Source organism: Giraffa tippelskirchi, chromosome 13 (genome assembly GCF_054371585.1).
Source record: "Giraffa tippelskirchi isolate mGirTip1 chromosome 13, T2T-mGirTip1v1.2.pri, whole genome shotgun sequence".
NCBI classification, from domain to species: domain Eukaryota; kingdom Metazoa; phylum Chordata; class Mammalia; order Artiodactyla; family Giraffidae; genus Giraffa; species Giraffa tippelskirchi.
The window spans coordinates 4,443,017-4,457,737 of NC_137287.1; the positions used below are offsets into that span (position 1 = coordinate 4,443,017).

At 61.6% G+C, this 14,721-nt stretch overlaps 2 protein-coding genes and 1 long non-coding RNA gene across 6 annotated transcripts in view; 2 read left to right on the plus strand and 1 right to left on the minus strand.

Moving 5' to 3' along the window:
* The first annotated feature begins 511 nt into the window (after positions 1–511).
* On the plus strand, positions 512–4,223 carry BHLHA15 (basic helix-loop-helix family member a15). Its single transcript, XM_081552923.1, has 2 exons — positions 512–546; positions 1,210–4,223. Exon 2 carries the CDS (start codon positions 1,265–1,267, stop codon positions 1,820–1,822), a length of 558 nt encoding a protein of 185 aa, XP_081409049.1. The 5' UTR covers positions 512–546; positions 1,210–1,264; the 3' UTR covers positions 1,823–4,223.
* A 90-nt stretch (positions 4,224–4,313) lies between these two features.
* The window catches only part of TECPR1 (tectonin beta-propeller repeat containing 1), a 28,943-nt gene continuing 18,535 nt past the window's right edge, over positions 4,314–14,721 (minus strand). Inside the window, exons 15-25 of one of the 4 annotated variants that reach the window (XR_014072235.1) lie at positions 14,281–14,408; positions 13,381–13,483; positions 9,551–9,647; positions 9,397–9,476; positions 8,795–8,851; positions 8,216–8,396; positions 7,807–7,942; positions 7,039–7,135; positions 6,250–6,356; positions 5,975–6,094; positions 4,314–5,812 (exon numbers count right to left, since the gene is read on the minus strand). Coding sequence is in view for 1 of the 4 variants with exons in the window: in XM_081552918.1 (XP_081409044.1) it covers positions 5,669–5,812; positions 5,975–6,094; positions 6,250–6,356; positions 7,043–7,135; positions 7,807–7,942; positions 8,216–8,396; positions 8,795–8,851; positions 9,397–9,476; positions 9,551–9,647; positions 13,381–13,483; positions 14,281–14,408 (1,246 nt within the window). In the remaining 3 variants the exon portion in view is untranslated. The remainder of the gene's footprint in view (positions 5,813–5,974; positions 6,095–6,249; positions 6,357–7,038; positions 7,136–7,806; positions 7,943–8,215; positions 8,397–8,794; positions 8,852–9,396; positions 9,477–9,550; positions 9,648–13,380; positions 13,484–14,280; positions 14,409–14,721) is intronic. The other 3 variants (XM_081552918.1, XR_014072236.1, XR_014072237.1) reach the window with 3 other exon arrangements.
* Positions 7,745–14,227, plus strand: LOC145531163 (uncharacterized). Its single transcript, XR_014072239.1, has 4 exons — positions 7,745–8,143; positions 8,737–8,952; positions 9,949–12,177; positions 13,929–14,227. It is a non-coding gene; the product is annotated as an uncharacterized LOC145531163 (long non-coding RNA).

Genomic DNA, 14,721 nt, shown 5'->3' on the forward strand with positions numbered 1-14,721 from the left:
CCCACGGGCGGCGGAGCAGGTGCCCCGGGGCAGCCTCCGCCCCCTCGCACCTGGGCCGGCGCTGGGGGCCTGGCGGGGGGCGGGTCCGCAGCGCAGGGTGCCGTGGGGGTCCTTCCGAAACACGGGGTGAGGGCGCTGGGGCGTCCGGGTTGCTGTTCTATCGGGACGGCGGCCGCGGCCAGTTTGACACCCTAGCATTACTGCCAAAGGGCTCTGGGCTCTGAGCTCTCACAGCCCCACGGCCGGGTGCTCCCCCTCCGGGCCGGCGGGCTCGCGGCGAGGCCTCGGGCTCCCATCCGACCCACGGGCCGAGCTGCGGGGCCAGAGCTCCTCCGGGCCGGGTCGGGCCGGGAGGCGGCCACGGGTCCCCCGCCCGCAGGTGCGCCCCCGCCCCCGCAGCCGGGCGGGCCGCGCGGACTCCGGCCCCGCCCCGCGCCCGCCCCGCGGGCTCATTTACATGCTGCCGCCGCCCCGCCCGGGGCGCCTAAAGCGACGTGTCCTTGTCCCCCGTGGGCAGCCCCAGTGCGTGCGGCCGCGGATCCCCAGGTAACGGGGGGTGGGGGTGCGGGTGGGGCGGCGGGGAGAGGGCCCTGGGGCAGGACCCGGGGTGGCGACTGGCCGGGAAAACTTGGGTCGGGGGTCCCGGTCTGGAGCCCCCCCTGGGGCCGCGGCCGTCCATCCACGTGGTGGGCCTGGGGACTGCTGCGGGCTCTGGCCACCGTCCACCTCTGACCTCCCGACAGCCGCCTCAGGTCCACAGCCATTCTGGCACCAGTGTCCCTGCTTGTGTGACGTCTTGGGGGCAGGACGGCGAGAGTGGTGGCCGAGTAGCTGCCTGGCCATCTGGGCAAGCAAGAGGCAGCGCAGCTTCTGGCCGAGGGGCCGCACCTCTGGGTGGTCTCAGCAGAGTGTCAACCGGCCACCTAAGCTCAGGAGGCCCTCAGGCGGCAGTGAGGGGCGAGGGGCCAGAGAAAGGCCCAGAGGCAAAGCGTGTCACCCACCAGATCAGGGAAACGTCTGAGGGGTCAGTGTGAGGTCCAGCGGGGCCCCGGGGTGGGGGTGGGGTCAGCTCAGCGCCGCGACGTGAATGGGAAGGACTCAGGGGTCACTATGCAATGAGTGGTCGGTCAGCTGCCGTTGGGGACAGCTGCTCTGAGTGTCCCCTGGCCTGCTGAGTGACTGCGGGGTGGCCTGTGTTCTGGATTTCAGCTCCAAAGGCCCGCCCCCTCTCAGAGCCACCACCTGCAGAACAACCAGTCGAGCCATGAAGACCAAAAGCCGGCCACCCCGGCGCCGGGCACCTCCGCAAGACCCAGAAGCCACCCCAGGGGAGCGGACGCCCGACAGGCCGCCGCCGGGCTCCGGAGGGCCGGACGCGGCCAAGACTCTGCGGAGCCGGACGGCGCGGGCGCAGGGGGCGCGGGCGGAGGGCGGGCGCCGGCGGCCGGGGCCAGGGGGCCGGCGGGAAAGCAGCGTCCAGCGGCGGCTGGAGAGCAACGAGCGGGAGCGACAGCGCATGCACAAGCTGAACAACGCCTTCCAGGCGCTGCGCGAGGTCATCCCACACGTGCGCGCCGACAAGAAGCTCTCCAAGATCGAGACCCTCACACTGGCCAAGAACTACATCAAGTCGCTGACCGCCACCATCCTGACCATGTCCAGCGGCCGCCTCCCGGGCCTGGACGGGCCGGGTCCCAAGCTCTACCAGCACTATCAGCAGCAGCAGGCGGCCGGGGGCGCGCTCGGGGCCGCCGAGGCCCCGCCCGAGGGCCACCTGCAGAAATACTCCACCCAGATCCACAGCTTCCGCGAGGGCTCCTAGCGCACTGCCCGGGCCTGGGCCCTCCGCGCCCGGGGCTCGGGGTCCCGGATGCTCAGCGCCTCCCCGGGCCCACGCCGGCCCCCCGGGACAAGGCCGGCTGAATCGTGGCCGGGTCGAGGCTGTGGCTCTGGGCAGCACGAGGCCCAAAGCTCCGCCAGGTCCCCGGACCTGCTTTTTCATCGCGTAGGCAGGAGCTGGCTGGCCTTGGTCACTGAGTCCTCATCACTCCCGCACTCTCCCGAGGCGAGGGGAGATTCCATGTAGAGGGTGGCTTGGGTAAGTTCCCCAGTTACTGCTGAGCCCCCGGACCCAGGGAGGGGTTTCCCCCGACCCACACTGCAGCCTCCTCGTTCTGGGTAAACTGAGGCACAGAGCAAACAAGGCCCTCGACCTGGAGGGGAGTGGGGCTGAGAGGAGGTGCTCGGAGCCTCTAGTTCAGCATCTGTCAGGTGGAAGCCCTTCAGATGCCTTCCTGCTGGTTCTAAAGGGAGCTTGTCCTGCCAGAGGGCCGGCGGGGGGTCTCTCCTCCCTCCTCCCAGGTTGGGGCTCCTGACTGTGGAGGGTCTGCGGCCGGCAGGGTGCTGAAAGCTCTGGAGACAGGGCTGGGTGGGCGAGCAGAGACAGAGGCTGCTCCGGCCTGGTTTCCCGTAGTGGTCGGGGGTCTCCTGCAGGCGGAGGGTCTGTCACCCCGCCTCCCTCAGGGGCCCCCCAGGTCTGCCACTCGTTGTTGAATCTGTGGTCCTGTCCGTGGCAGACAGGGGTCTGGGCAGACGGTGGTCTGACAGACTTCAGGATGTTCCTGGGTCCTGGGTGCGCTTGGGGGCCCGTGCGGGGCCCTGGGGGCTCCCCTCCCCCACAGGGTGCTCCTCAAAGGCAGGACTGGGCAGCCTGGCAGGTCTCAGCCGCCTCGGGCCACGCTTCCTCCTGTGGCGTTCCCGCCCCGCTGGCTCTGACGGGCCGGGTGACTCTGCTCTCAGCCCTGGCAGCTTGTCTTCCCTGTCCGGTTGCCCAGGGCCAGCCTGGGGAGGGGACGGGGCAGCCCTCAGGCGGGTGCCCCAGCCACAGGGGCTGCGGAGAGGCTGGAGCTGGCCTGGCCCTGGAGGGCCGGGTCCCCCGTGCCTGGAGCTGTCCTAGAGCCCCCGGGGGCCAGGCCCCTCGTGGGCACTGTGGGTGGGGGCTGAGCCCGGCTGGGGGCGGGGCTGCCACAGCCCAGGACCCCTCCCCGATGGACAGGCTCAACCTCCCGGCCCTGACCATCCGGGCCCCAGCCGCTTCACGTCCTGCCCGTCTTGGCATTAGCCCCGGCCGCATCAAGGGCAGCAGGTGGAGCCCCTGGAAACAGCCATTAGGGGATTCAGTCCCAACTTTCCAGGTCATCCACCAGCCGGACACCCCCAGCTGCCAGGCCCCAGGGCCAGGCCCTCTGGAAGGCCCGCCCGGGGAGGCCTGGTCCGGTCCCGGCCCCTTGCCCCGGCCGACCTTCAGCATGGGTGAGGAGGGACCCCCGGTGCACCTGGCTTGTCCCCCAGGGGAGGCCACTTAGGAAGTTCAGTGGTCAGGGGGTCCACCAGTGGACACTGACGTCGAGGGCGACTCCGAGCTGGGGATAGATGGGGCCGTTGCTGTGGGCAGCGGGGCCGCCTGGAACACGAAACAGGGAGACTGGCAAGCCTGGCGGCTTTTCCGGCTGAGCCAAGGCCAGGGCAGGCTCAGCTGGTCCCTGAACTTGCTGAATGAGCCAAAGACTGAGCCGAAAGCGTGGGGTGGGGGCGGCCCAGCAGAGGCTCCACCCAGGAGGTCATGCCTGGTGACCGGGGGTCTGTGGGTCACCACCTGGCAGGACGAGAACCATTGTGACTCTGTCCGTCCCAAACTGGTACCTGCTTCCCAGAGGGTCACCGGGCCCACGGGCCCCGTCGTCTCCTCCGAGGCCGGAGCGCACCTGCCTGCCCCATGGCCATGTCACGGAGGGGCCCGGAAGGTCCCGGTCCAGACTGTTGAACGTGGGAAGGGGCTGGCCAAGCCTGCTGCCGGGTCTACTGTCGACCCTCCTGTCGACCCTCGTCTTGGACTCCAAGCCCAGGCTGAACCTGCAAGGAGGCCCCGCCCGGCCCTCCCAGGCTGTGTTTCCTCAAGTCGGAGACTCACGCACGGAGCCCGGGGCCAGCACCGGGGGAGCCACAGACCCGCAGGCAGACCAGACCTGCGTGAGCTCGGGGGCGGGGGCGCAGAGAAACCGGAACTGCGGCTTGCCTGTGGGGAAAACCTACCTGGAACTGAATGGCCAGTGGCCCCACTGTAATTATGGTGAAAATGTTTCTTAAATGATCCCAGTTTGCTTTCATTTTTCTTAACGGCCTCTTCAGATACTAATGAAGCCAAAATAAAAGGTTCCATGGGGCGATTGGTGCTTTTGCCCCATGCTCGAGTGGGTGGGGAGCTGTTTTAATCATAGTGGTAGCAGTAAAAAAAAAAAAAAATTATCACGTCCTTGACATTCTGGCGTTAAGTTTTTATTGAATAAAGCATCCAAGGAATCGAGATGGTTCAGTGATGCTGAGCTGGGGGGGAATGGGCGCCCTGGAGAAGGGGGCGGGTGAAACCAGCAATTCACAGCAGAGAGGAGGCGCCACCGTAGAAGCTGTAATGCCCACTTGGAGAGACTTGACGACTTGAGTGTAAACAGACAAGAGTGCGCCGACCCTTCACAAGCTTTCCCTGGGTGCTGCCCCCCAACTCCCGCCTCCTGGGCCCAGTTTCAGCGACCCGGCAGAGGCCGCCAGCTTTCCTCCAGTGTCTCCCGGGGAGGGGACCCCAAGAGACACCTCCTCAGAGTCAGCTTCTGGGCAGCAAACACAAAGCCAAACAGTGCACAGCCAAACCCTCCCGGCGAGCCTACCGAGGCAGCCAGCAGAGTTAGCTCATCAGGGTCTCAAAACGAGCAGAGACGGCATGTGGGTTCGGAAGAATCAAATCACCTGGTTGTGGGAGGCCGACTTGAGACTTCAAGTGCACCCTTTTTCCGATAAAAAGCAGCTGTATGCTGGGAGTGGGGTTGCTTAGGGGCGGGGGGTGCCTCCCTAGGACTCTGCTCAGGCCTGCCGCCTCCAGGCTCCTCTCACTGGCCGCTGGTCTCTGCCCACTCCACCCCCTGCAACAGGATCTGCTGTGAGAGGAGCTCCCCGGCCCCCAACCACGTCTGGGGAAGGGCTGACTGAGGGCCGGTGATGCTGATCTTGCAACTGGACAGCAGGCCGGCCGTCCTCCGTCCACGCTGGGGAGACAACACCCCTCCCCAGCATTTATTTCCAGCCCCTTCCATAACTTATGAAATAAGTCCTATTTGCGAGCCCTGTTCTGAGAACTGATCGGGCCCAGGAAAAACCGTCTTGAACCTTGCTGCCGTTTTTCCTGGGGGAGGAGGAGGGTCCCGCTGCCATCTGGGGCCATCCAGGGCCAAGGGGGTTCCCTGGATTCTCTTCCCTGGGGCAGTGTTCCTGGAAGGCTCCAGGCTCCTGCCCTGAAAGGCAGGAGGCAGAGGGGCAGGGGGCAGGCAGTTGAGGCCGAGGCAACGGGGCCCCCCACCCCACACCCCACGTTCTCCCCACGGCTGGGGATGCGCAGCGTCCACGGAACTTCACATTTCTGGGCTGTTTCAGGGCCTCTGAGGCGGCCGTGACCTCAGGCCAGGTTCCGCACAGAGTCTGGAGTCTGGGCCTGGCGACACCACCCCCAGATCCACGTTTCGGGGTGTTCTGCACGAGCACGGCTCCGACAGGAAGGCTCGCATCAACGCTGGTCCTTGGCGCCCAGCGCCACGGTTGCTCCTGGTGAGGGGAGGCGGCTTCAGCAGAAGACGGGGCCGGGGGTCTCCCACGGGGCACTGGCCATGCTCGGGAGCTGCTCGTTCTGCTTGCCGGCCGGCTTCTGGGATGAACTCCCGGGGGCCTTGGTGGCACTGGCCCGGATGGAGAGGTGATCCCAGCCCCCCTAGAAGAAGAGAACGGAGTCACCCAGGGCGACGAGGGGGTCAAGAGGCAGAGAACTTCCCTCCAGGTGGTCGGACCCTCGAGGGGCTCTGCCCAGGGCCCCGCACCTGACCCCTGGGGGCTCGGAGCCCCCGGCCAGCACAGCCACCCAATGCCTGCTCACCCCGATGCCGTAATCCCAGCCCTGCCCCTTGGGCTCCAGGGACTGCACGCCCGTGCGCCGACACACGGTTCCACGGCTCAGGCTGTGGCTCCCCTGGACTTTGTCAGCGATGACCCAGACCTGGAACAGAGACCTGCTGAAGCCCGCTCCCTCCCCCTCCTCGCAGCACAGGGGCCATAGGGACAGCAGCAGGGACCAACCAGAGCAGGAGCAAGATCCCCCCTAGTCCCTGCCCCCAGGGGGAGCATCCACCCTCCATCCCCGTCTCCCCAGACCTGGTCCAGGGGCCCCACAGACACGTGGCGCACGTTGTTGGACACGTGCTCCCAGCCGTCGCCCTGCGGGTGGCTGGGCGTGACCCCCTGGCGGTACCACAGGTTTCCTAGGAGAGAAACGCCACTGGCGTGAGACCCTGAGCGTCCCGACCCACTGCAGGGTCTGCGAGGCCGGGAGGTCTGACCGTGAGACAGGCGGGCAGGGTCTCCCTCTCCATCTGCCCGCAGCCTGAGCCAGCCCTGCCCTCCCAGGCCTGCCTGCACCCTGCTACATCATCATCGTGCTGGGCAAGGCTGGCACCCTCATCCTCTGTCCACGGATGGGAACCTGAGGACAAGGAGTTCTTTCAACGACACAGTGACTTGGGCTGGAACAAGAGCCTTGGGTTCCAGCTGCTTGCCGTGCTCATCCGTGACGACGACAGGCCACGAAAGGGCACGGGCGGAGCAGCTCGGAGGTAGCCTGGGGTGGGGGGCTAGGATGGCCCAGGCCAGGCAGGTGACCTCCAAGTCCCAGGCCTGAGTGGCACCATCTAGAAGATGCTCCTGGGCTGTGGCACTGTGTTCTCTGCCCAGGCGCAGGCAAGCCTGAGCAACTGGGGTGGCTGGTGCTCGCCACCCTGCATGACTCCGGAGGGGGCCTGCTGGGAGGCCGACCTCAGACTGGCAGCTCTCGTGGGGCTCAGGAAGGTCTCGTGCTGGGGCCTTGGTGGGCAAGGGTCTGGTCTCATCTCATCGGGGTGCTCAGGGAACCCCCTCCCCGGGTGACCCCTGGGGATCAGAAGCCACTTGCCATTTTGGTCCAAGGCGAACACCGAGGTGTGCCCCACGGACACCTGCTTCAACCTCTGTTTGGGAGGAGGCGGGATGTGGTACCAGCAGTCGCCTGCGGGGGGAGATGGGTTGGGATGGGGCCTGGAAGCACACCTGGCCTCCTCTGCAGCTGGCAGGGTTGAGCGGGTGCACCCAACCTCTGTCCCCAGACCGGGCGGACCACACACAGGGCCCAGTGGGAGCTGACCTGGGTCCTGCTGTCCCTTCAATGCCCTGGCCTGCCCGGGGCCCTCCCAAGCTTGCGGCAGCTTCTGATGGGGTGCTGTGCAAACCCACTGCTTCGGGTGGAGGGCAGGGATGTGCCAGCCACCACCCACCCATCAGTCCCTGTGCTGGACACTGTCCAAATGTCCAGCCAAGAAGAAGCCTGTGTGGCCTTCGCTCCTGGAGGGCAGTCAAGGTGGACACTGTGGATGGGCCACGGGGCGCGCCCAGGCAGGTCCCCTGAGGGGCAGGAGGCCGAGGGTGGTGAAGGACAACCCCGTCGCCGGGTGACCACCCCTGGGTCATCCCAGCAGAGGGGCGTGGACTCTGGGGGTAGCCCAGCCTGCCCCATGCCTGGTCCACGGCAGCGCTCGGTAAATGCTGGTCCAATTAAACGGAGACCCGTCGACCGACTTCCCCCGGAAGCGGAAGTAGCCGTAGCCGCCCCTAGGCGCCCGTCACAACATGGCGGCGGCGGCGGCGGGCGTCGGGGGGTCCGCCTGAGGCAAGGGCTCTCACCGTTGGGCCTGGAGGGGGACACGGAGCTGCGGTAGAAGGCGGAGCCGTCCCTCGCCACGGCCCACACCTGGTAGCAAGCGCCGATGGAGACGGAGGTGAAGGGCTGGTCGGTGCCCACGTGCATCCAGCAGAAGCCCTGAGGCGAAGGAAGGACGCTCAGGGCTGCCCCGGCCCGGCCTGTCGCCCGGCCGGCCCCAGGGCGGACGCTCCTCACGCCAACCTCAACTCCAAGTGCCCGCAGGCCTGGAGACCCCCCCGGCCACGGGCCCAGGGACCCTCCTGGGCAGGCCCGGGGAGGCCGGAGCCCAGCCAGCCTCCACGGGGGAGTCGTGTCTTGGTAAGAATCCGCCCGAGCCCCGCGGGGGCTGGCAGGCTGGGCAGGCCCTGGGTTCCCCCACCGGGTGCCCACCTCGGGGTTGAGCTCAGACACACCCAGACGGCACAGCACGTCCCCCTTGTCACTGACGGCCCAGAGCGCTATGTTCGACCCGCTCCCGTGGGCGCCCGGGCTCTCGGGGATGATGGACACGTCCCTGAGGGCCACGGAGGTCACCTCCAGCCAGGGCCCGCTGGTCACCAGCTTGCACTTTCTGAGCGGCAGAGAGAGCAAAGCCCTGGTCACCCTGGTGGTGCTGGGAGCCCCAGGGCCACCCGCTCTGGACAGAAGGGAGCAGCCAGGCCCCTGACCCCGGGAGGAACCGGTGGGCACTTCCTTCCTTTGCTGTCTGCCCCTGCTCTGCCCCCACTCCAAGCCAGGCCCCCCTACCCCTACAGGATCCTGCAGGCCCTGCCAATGACATTTCTCTTATTTGTTCTTGAAAACAAACCCTTCAGAAACAGCCCTGGGAGCCCGGGGGCACTTCCTGGGCTGACATTTATTTTGATCCTGTTTTCTCCTCCCCAGTTGTAAATTTCCCTTTTCTTCCACAGGGACTGAGGCTGAGCAGGGAGGGGTGCGGCCACACCCCCCAGTTACCTGCCTTCTCACCTGGCCCAGCACCTTCTCCTGACGAAATCCTTCATGGTTTTGTACTTATGGTACGAGCTGCAAGAGGAAGAAGCTGAAGTCAGCACCATTCTGTGGAATTTTCTGGAAAGCGACACTGCACACGCATTCCTTCAGTGTGAGCTAAGCAGGGGCAGCAGGTAACATAAGACACCATCCTCCTGCTTCAGGAGGCCTTCCTCGGGAGGGGGTCACCCTTGGGCTGGGACCTCACTGAGGCCAGGACGTGGCAGCTACTTGGATGGGGGTGGTGGTTTAGCTAAGGGGCCTCTGAGCCCTCCCCATCCCAGGCCTCATATCGCTCTTCTGGGAGCAGTCAAGTTCAGGGCTTGAGGTCAAACGGAAGGCTCAGATCAGGATAAACCTGCTCCCCACCAGACTTCATCTGCTCAGAAGCCTCGGCTCAGGCTCTGGCTCAGTCTTTCTTGGTTCCGTCCTCCATCTGAACATGACTCGTGTACCGTGAAGGGCCCGCGCCGCTGGGCAGGGTGGAGGGGCTTCGCCTGACTTTGCCAGGCCTGACGCTCGGGGCCCCAACCCCCCTGAGGGCTCCTCCCTCCCCATGGAGAGAGGGAGACGCTCACGCGGGGAAGTCACTGGCGTACTGCCACCCCTCCGGGTCCGTGCCACCGGGGACGCTGAAATCCACGAACCAGTCAGAAACCTGGAGGAACACACGGGTCGGTGTGGGCAGACCCCCTAGTGCAGCCTCTGCCCCACCCCCAGCCCGGAGCTCACCCAGGTCCACTGCAGGGACGGGGGCTTCGTGCTGGCCTTGGTGCACTCCTGCAGGCCCGTGGCGTCACTCCACATGTACCGGTCGGTGGGCAGACCCCTGAGCGCAACACCAGGGGTGAGGTGACGCCAGAGAGAGGGGAACACAGCGCCCCCACCACCCACCGCCCAGGGCCTGCGTCTCCTGCGGGGAGGGGAGGGGTGAGGTGGGCAGAAATAGAAGGAGCTCCAGATACCAGACAGCCAGACCACCCACCTGGGGCCTGTGGACCCCACCCCCCTTCTCTTGCGCTGTGTGTGGTTGAGTCCTGTGGGTGTGACCTTATTTGGAAAGGGGGTCTCTGCAGAGGGCCTGGCTGAGATGAGGCAGTTACTGAGTGGGCTCTACTCCACTATGACAGCATCCTTACGAAAGGGGAGATTTGGACCCAAGCTTCCCAAATCAGGAAGCTGATGTGAAGACCAGGAGAAGGCCATGTAATGACTGAGTGATGCTGCCACCAGCCAAGGGAGCGCCTGAGGCCCCTGGAGCCAGGAGAGAGACTGGAACAGATCCTCTCCACAGCCCTCATGGGGAAGAGACCTGCTGACACCTGACTCAGACTCCGAGGCCTCTGGAACCTAGAGGATGAACATCTGCTGTTTAAGCGATTAACCCATGGTGTTTTGTTACAGCAACACTGCCTGACTGACACTCCCGGCACACGCAGTGCAGGGTGGTCTCCCCAGGTGGCTCTGACCCTGGGGGAGCCCAAGGACCAAGGGGGTAGTGAGGAGGAAGGGCAGAGGCAGGCAGGGCAGCACCCTGTGTGGACCCTACGCACAGCCGAGGCAGAGGTTTCCAGAACACATGCAGGCAGTGTGTATAAGCTGCCTTAGAAGAGCTCAAACCCTGATTTCCGGAGATGAACAGAGAGACACAAATATTTACACATGAGGAAATCCTTTAAACTGTATGTATGAAAGGTCACAAATGGTCCACACGTCCACGACTGAGGAGAGGTTAGATAAGCCTGTCCACTCTCAGGGATTGAGTTGGGAGGCTGTCACCCGCCATTGCTACATGCCTGACTGTCCCCCTTGCCGCCCCCGCCACCAGCAAACGCAGGCACACAGGAACAGGCAGAAGGAGAACGCTGAAATGCAGCAAGTGGTTGCTGTCTGGTTGGTGGGATTAGAGTTTTTATTCTTTGTGTTACTTTGTATTTCTTCTTTTCATCAACTTGAAAAAACAGGAAATTTTAAAAGTCTGTGCCAGTTATTCTAGTATCAAAAATATGGACCATATAAAAATACCATTTTTAAGATATCAAGACCCTCATGTAGAAAATCACAAAATGTTATTAAAAATAAAGATCTATATAGGACTTCCTTGGTGGTCCAGTGGTTAAGAATCCTTCTGCCAATGCAGAGGACAGGGGTTTGATCCCTGCTGTGGGACAAGTCCACATGCCACAGGGCAACTGAGTCCACTTACCACAACTACTGAAGCCCATATGCCTATAGCCTGGGCTCTGCAACAAGAGAAGACGGCAATGAGAAGTCTGTGCACCACAACGAAGAGTAGCCCTGCTCACCACAACTAGCAAAAGCCTGAGCTCAGCAGCGAAGATCCAAGCACAGCCAATAAATAAATAAAATGTAAAGATTACATAAATGAACACCTGAGGACAAAGGTGGCCATTGTGATGCAAGGGAGAAGGATAGTCTTTTCAATAAATGCTGTGGGTCACTGGATAGTAAAAGACCAACAACACTTGATGCCGACCTCACTACATACTGAGTAGTTTGGGTGAGGGGCTTCTAGACCTAAGTGGATAAGACAGAGAAGTAAAGCTAGTACAGGCTGGACCAATCATGTCCCAGGGGCCTAATCACAACTGTCAGCACAGTCTACAAGGGTGGTTTTTACATTTTAAATGGTTGGGGGAAAAAAAGGACAATGCTTCAGGACAAGTGAAAATTCTATGCAGTTCAAATTTGTGTCCAGATGTAACATCTCATTGGGACACAGTGATGCTCATTCGTTTGTGACTGCTTTCAAGAGACAGCTGCAGAGAGAGCTGTTGTAACAGACACCCTAAGGCCCACCACACTTGAACTATTTACTATCTAGTCCTTTATAGAAAGTCTGCTGACTGCTGTTCCAGAGATAGGAGGATGTATTTTATTCCCTTAGGGTTAATGAGATTTCTTAAGAGAGTTTTTGTATGGCTCCATTGTTATGTAAAAAAAAAATCATTGGACTACATTTAATAATTAAAAGTTACTGCTTATAGGATGAATATGTAACAAAGGCCTCACACCTTCATATGTAAAGAGCACTGGCAAATCAATAAAAAGATCATCCAACAAAAACACAGGACAAGGACTCAAAGGGGCATTTTGCAAAGGAGAAAGTATCCAAGTGCCATGTATGTGACAGACCCTTTGCCCATTTAGCTGCCAGGAAACAGCAACTGGAAACAGGAGACGCTACTTCATGGTCACCTAAATGGCTGCAACACAAAAACAGCAAAAATGTGGGGGCATGCCATGCTGGCGAGGGTGTGTATGGGTACACCTACTTCGGAGAACTGGCGATTCCAACATCAACTGGGTGGACTGCAACACCACTAGGTCCCCACAAGGTAAAAGACACAGTCCCAGGCAAAACCGCCTCCCTTCAGACACCAGCCACACTGGGCTTCTGACTGACTGACTACAAACTGTAGGGCTCCCACTACCTCAGATTTGATAATTTGCTAGAATGACTCACAGAACTCAGGAAAGCTCTCTACTTAGAAGAGAACTCTCATAGTTTTATTATACCGGGACCAGTGGAAAGAAGACCCACAGGGCAAAGGTTTTCCGGGAGGCTCCCCAATGCTGGACTTAGATAAGGCTGCTCTGGCCGCTGGAACTCACACAACAGCTTTAAGGGCTAAGAAATACCGCAACTTGTTTACTTTTTAAAACAAGCAAAAGAACATATCCCCGGAAGAGTATGAGAAATATGTTTCTATGCTGAGAGGGCAGGAAATAAGAGGCATACGATCTAGCTTTTCTAGAGTGTCTCCACTTCTGTCCAAAACACAGTGCCACTGACTCTCTTGTCCCAAAGCCTCACATCTGGATAATTAAAATAATTTTGGTGGAGGCTACAGTGTTCTCAGTAGCTTCCATTAAGCAAAACTTTTAAAGTTAAATTACTCCCCTCTCCCCCTTAAAAAAAAAGCACCAGAAAAAAAAAAAGCACCAGATGGGATGGGGAGGGGGTGGTAGTGTTCTGTTTCTTGACCCTGGTAATGATTACGTTGGTGTTTGATTTCTGATAAGTCAGTAATAAACAGGCTTCCCAGATGGCACTAGTGGTAAAGAACCCGCCTGCCAATGCAGGAGTAGGAGATGTGAGTTCAGTCCCTGGGTCAGGAAGATCCTCTGGAGGAGGGCACAGCAACCCCCTCCAGTATTCTCGCCTGGAGAATCCCGTGGACAGAGGAGCCTGGCAGGCTACAGTCCATGGGGTTGCAGAGTTGGACACTACTGAAGCGACTTAGCAGGCACATACACGGTGATATAGATAGACATATGTATGTATGTCTACATATACTTTGATAGACACGTCTCACTACATGTATGTATATACATGTTTCATGAACTTCATACATGTTATGTTCTCCATAAGTGAGTTTTTAAAATATGTGTTATACTTAAAGATTCATGGGGGAAAAAAATCCTGCAGGCAGTCGGATCCCATTAGTTCCACGTTGGGGGCTGGACGCCAGCTCTCCCACTACTCGGGACGCGGCTGTCCAACAGGCCCTGCTTCCGCAGGCGCCCACGCGGCCTACCTGCTGGTGTAGCCTGTGACGGGGTTCCAGCGCTGGTTCTCATAGATGTGGACGCACTTCACGTCCCACTGTGTGAAGACATTGCTGGTGCTATTGGCCAGGCCTGGGGGCAGAGGAGGTGGTCAGACTTGAGCCACACCTGCTGCCCGCCCGCCCAGGTGAAGAGCAGGCAAGTGGGCAGGCCGGGAGGACTTGGTGGGCTGGCTGGCTCGGGTCTCTCTCTCCTGGGGGGAGGAGAGCCTGCCACTCTTCTGCCGCAGCCATCTCACCTGGCACCCAGCGGGTGTGAGGGCCCCCCCACTGCTTACTAACAAAGGTGCCTCAGACCCCTCACATGATCCCCACGAACCCTACGCTCTCATCTGTAAAATGGGGCAAAGGGAATTCCTGCCTCACAAACAGGGACGCCATTCAGCCCGTGCAGACGTGTGTTCAGCGGTCTCGGTGGACCACAGTTCCACAGGGCTAGTCACCCTCACTGTGGGGCGTGTGGTCCAGGGCGTGAAATGTCCCATTTCAGTGTTTGCTTTCCCTCCCTTTATCTGTAGGAGACACGGGGGCCCTGCCTCCGGGACGCGGGGAGCCCACAGGGGTTCAGCAAGCTCTCACCCGCTAAGGCACGACCCCTCCTAAAGAGGGGCTGGAATTGGGCCTGGGAATCAAGAGACTGTGGCCCTGGCAGCTGTCCTGAAACCTCCACAGTCTCCGGCTCAGCCGCGGGCGCCCAGGAAAGCTCGTCGGAGGCCAGGCCTTTGTGGGCTCGCGCCGTGTGCTTTGGCCCCGGGACTTGGAGGTTGGCAGAGGTGAAGGTCACCGGTCAGCCGAGCGCCAGCAGGGGGACAGGGAAGCCAGCCGGGGATTAGAGGGGGGTGGGCCTGGGGGAGTGGGGCCCGCCTTCACCTTGGAAGCAGCCTCCGCCGTAGCCGCCCGTGTAGACCCAGGCCGTGTGGTCGTAGCCGATGCCCCACACCACGCCCCGGCTGGTGGCCTCCACCACCCGCAGGTGGCCGCCTATCTGCCGCCAGAACCTGCAGCGTGAGGAGGGAGGGAGGGGGACGCGTCCAGCAGGTCTCTCCAGCCTCATCCCCTCCCTCCGCGGCCTTTCTGGCTCCAGTTTGACTCAGCTTTGGTCTCCAATGACTGACTCGACTGAGGACTAGGGAGCCTGCCCTGCTTCTCCGGGGGAGTTAACCAGCTAAAGGGGCCTAGAGCAGGCGCAGGAGCCAGTCAGGCCCGCGGTGGGCAGGGCCTTCAGGAGTCCCTGTCCACGGAGCTGTGTGGATAACGGGGATGGTTGTGGGGAGCTGAGGTCAGCACCCCAAGTTCCCACTCCCCGAGTCG

Coding starts and splice junctions, on each gene's coding strand:
- BHLHA15 (XM_081552923.1), top strand. CDS start 1,265: ATGAAGACCAAAAGCCGGCCACCCCGGCGCCGGGCACCTCCGCAAGAC.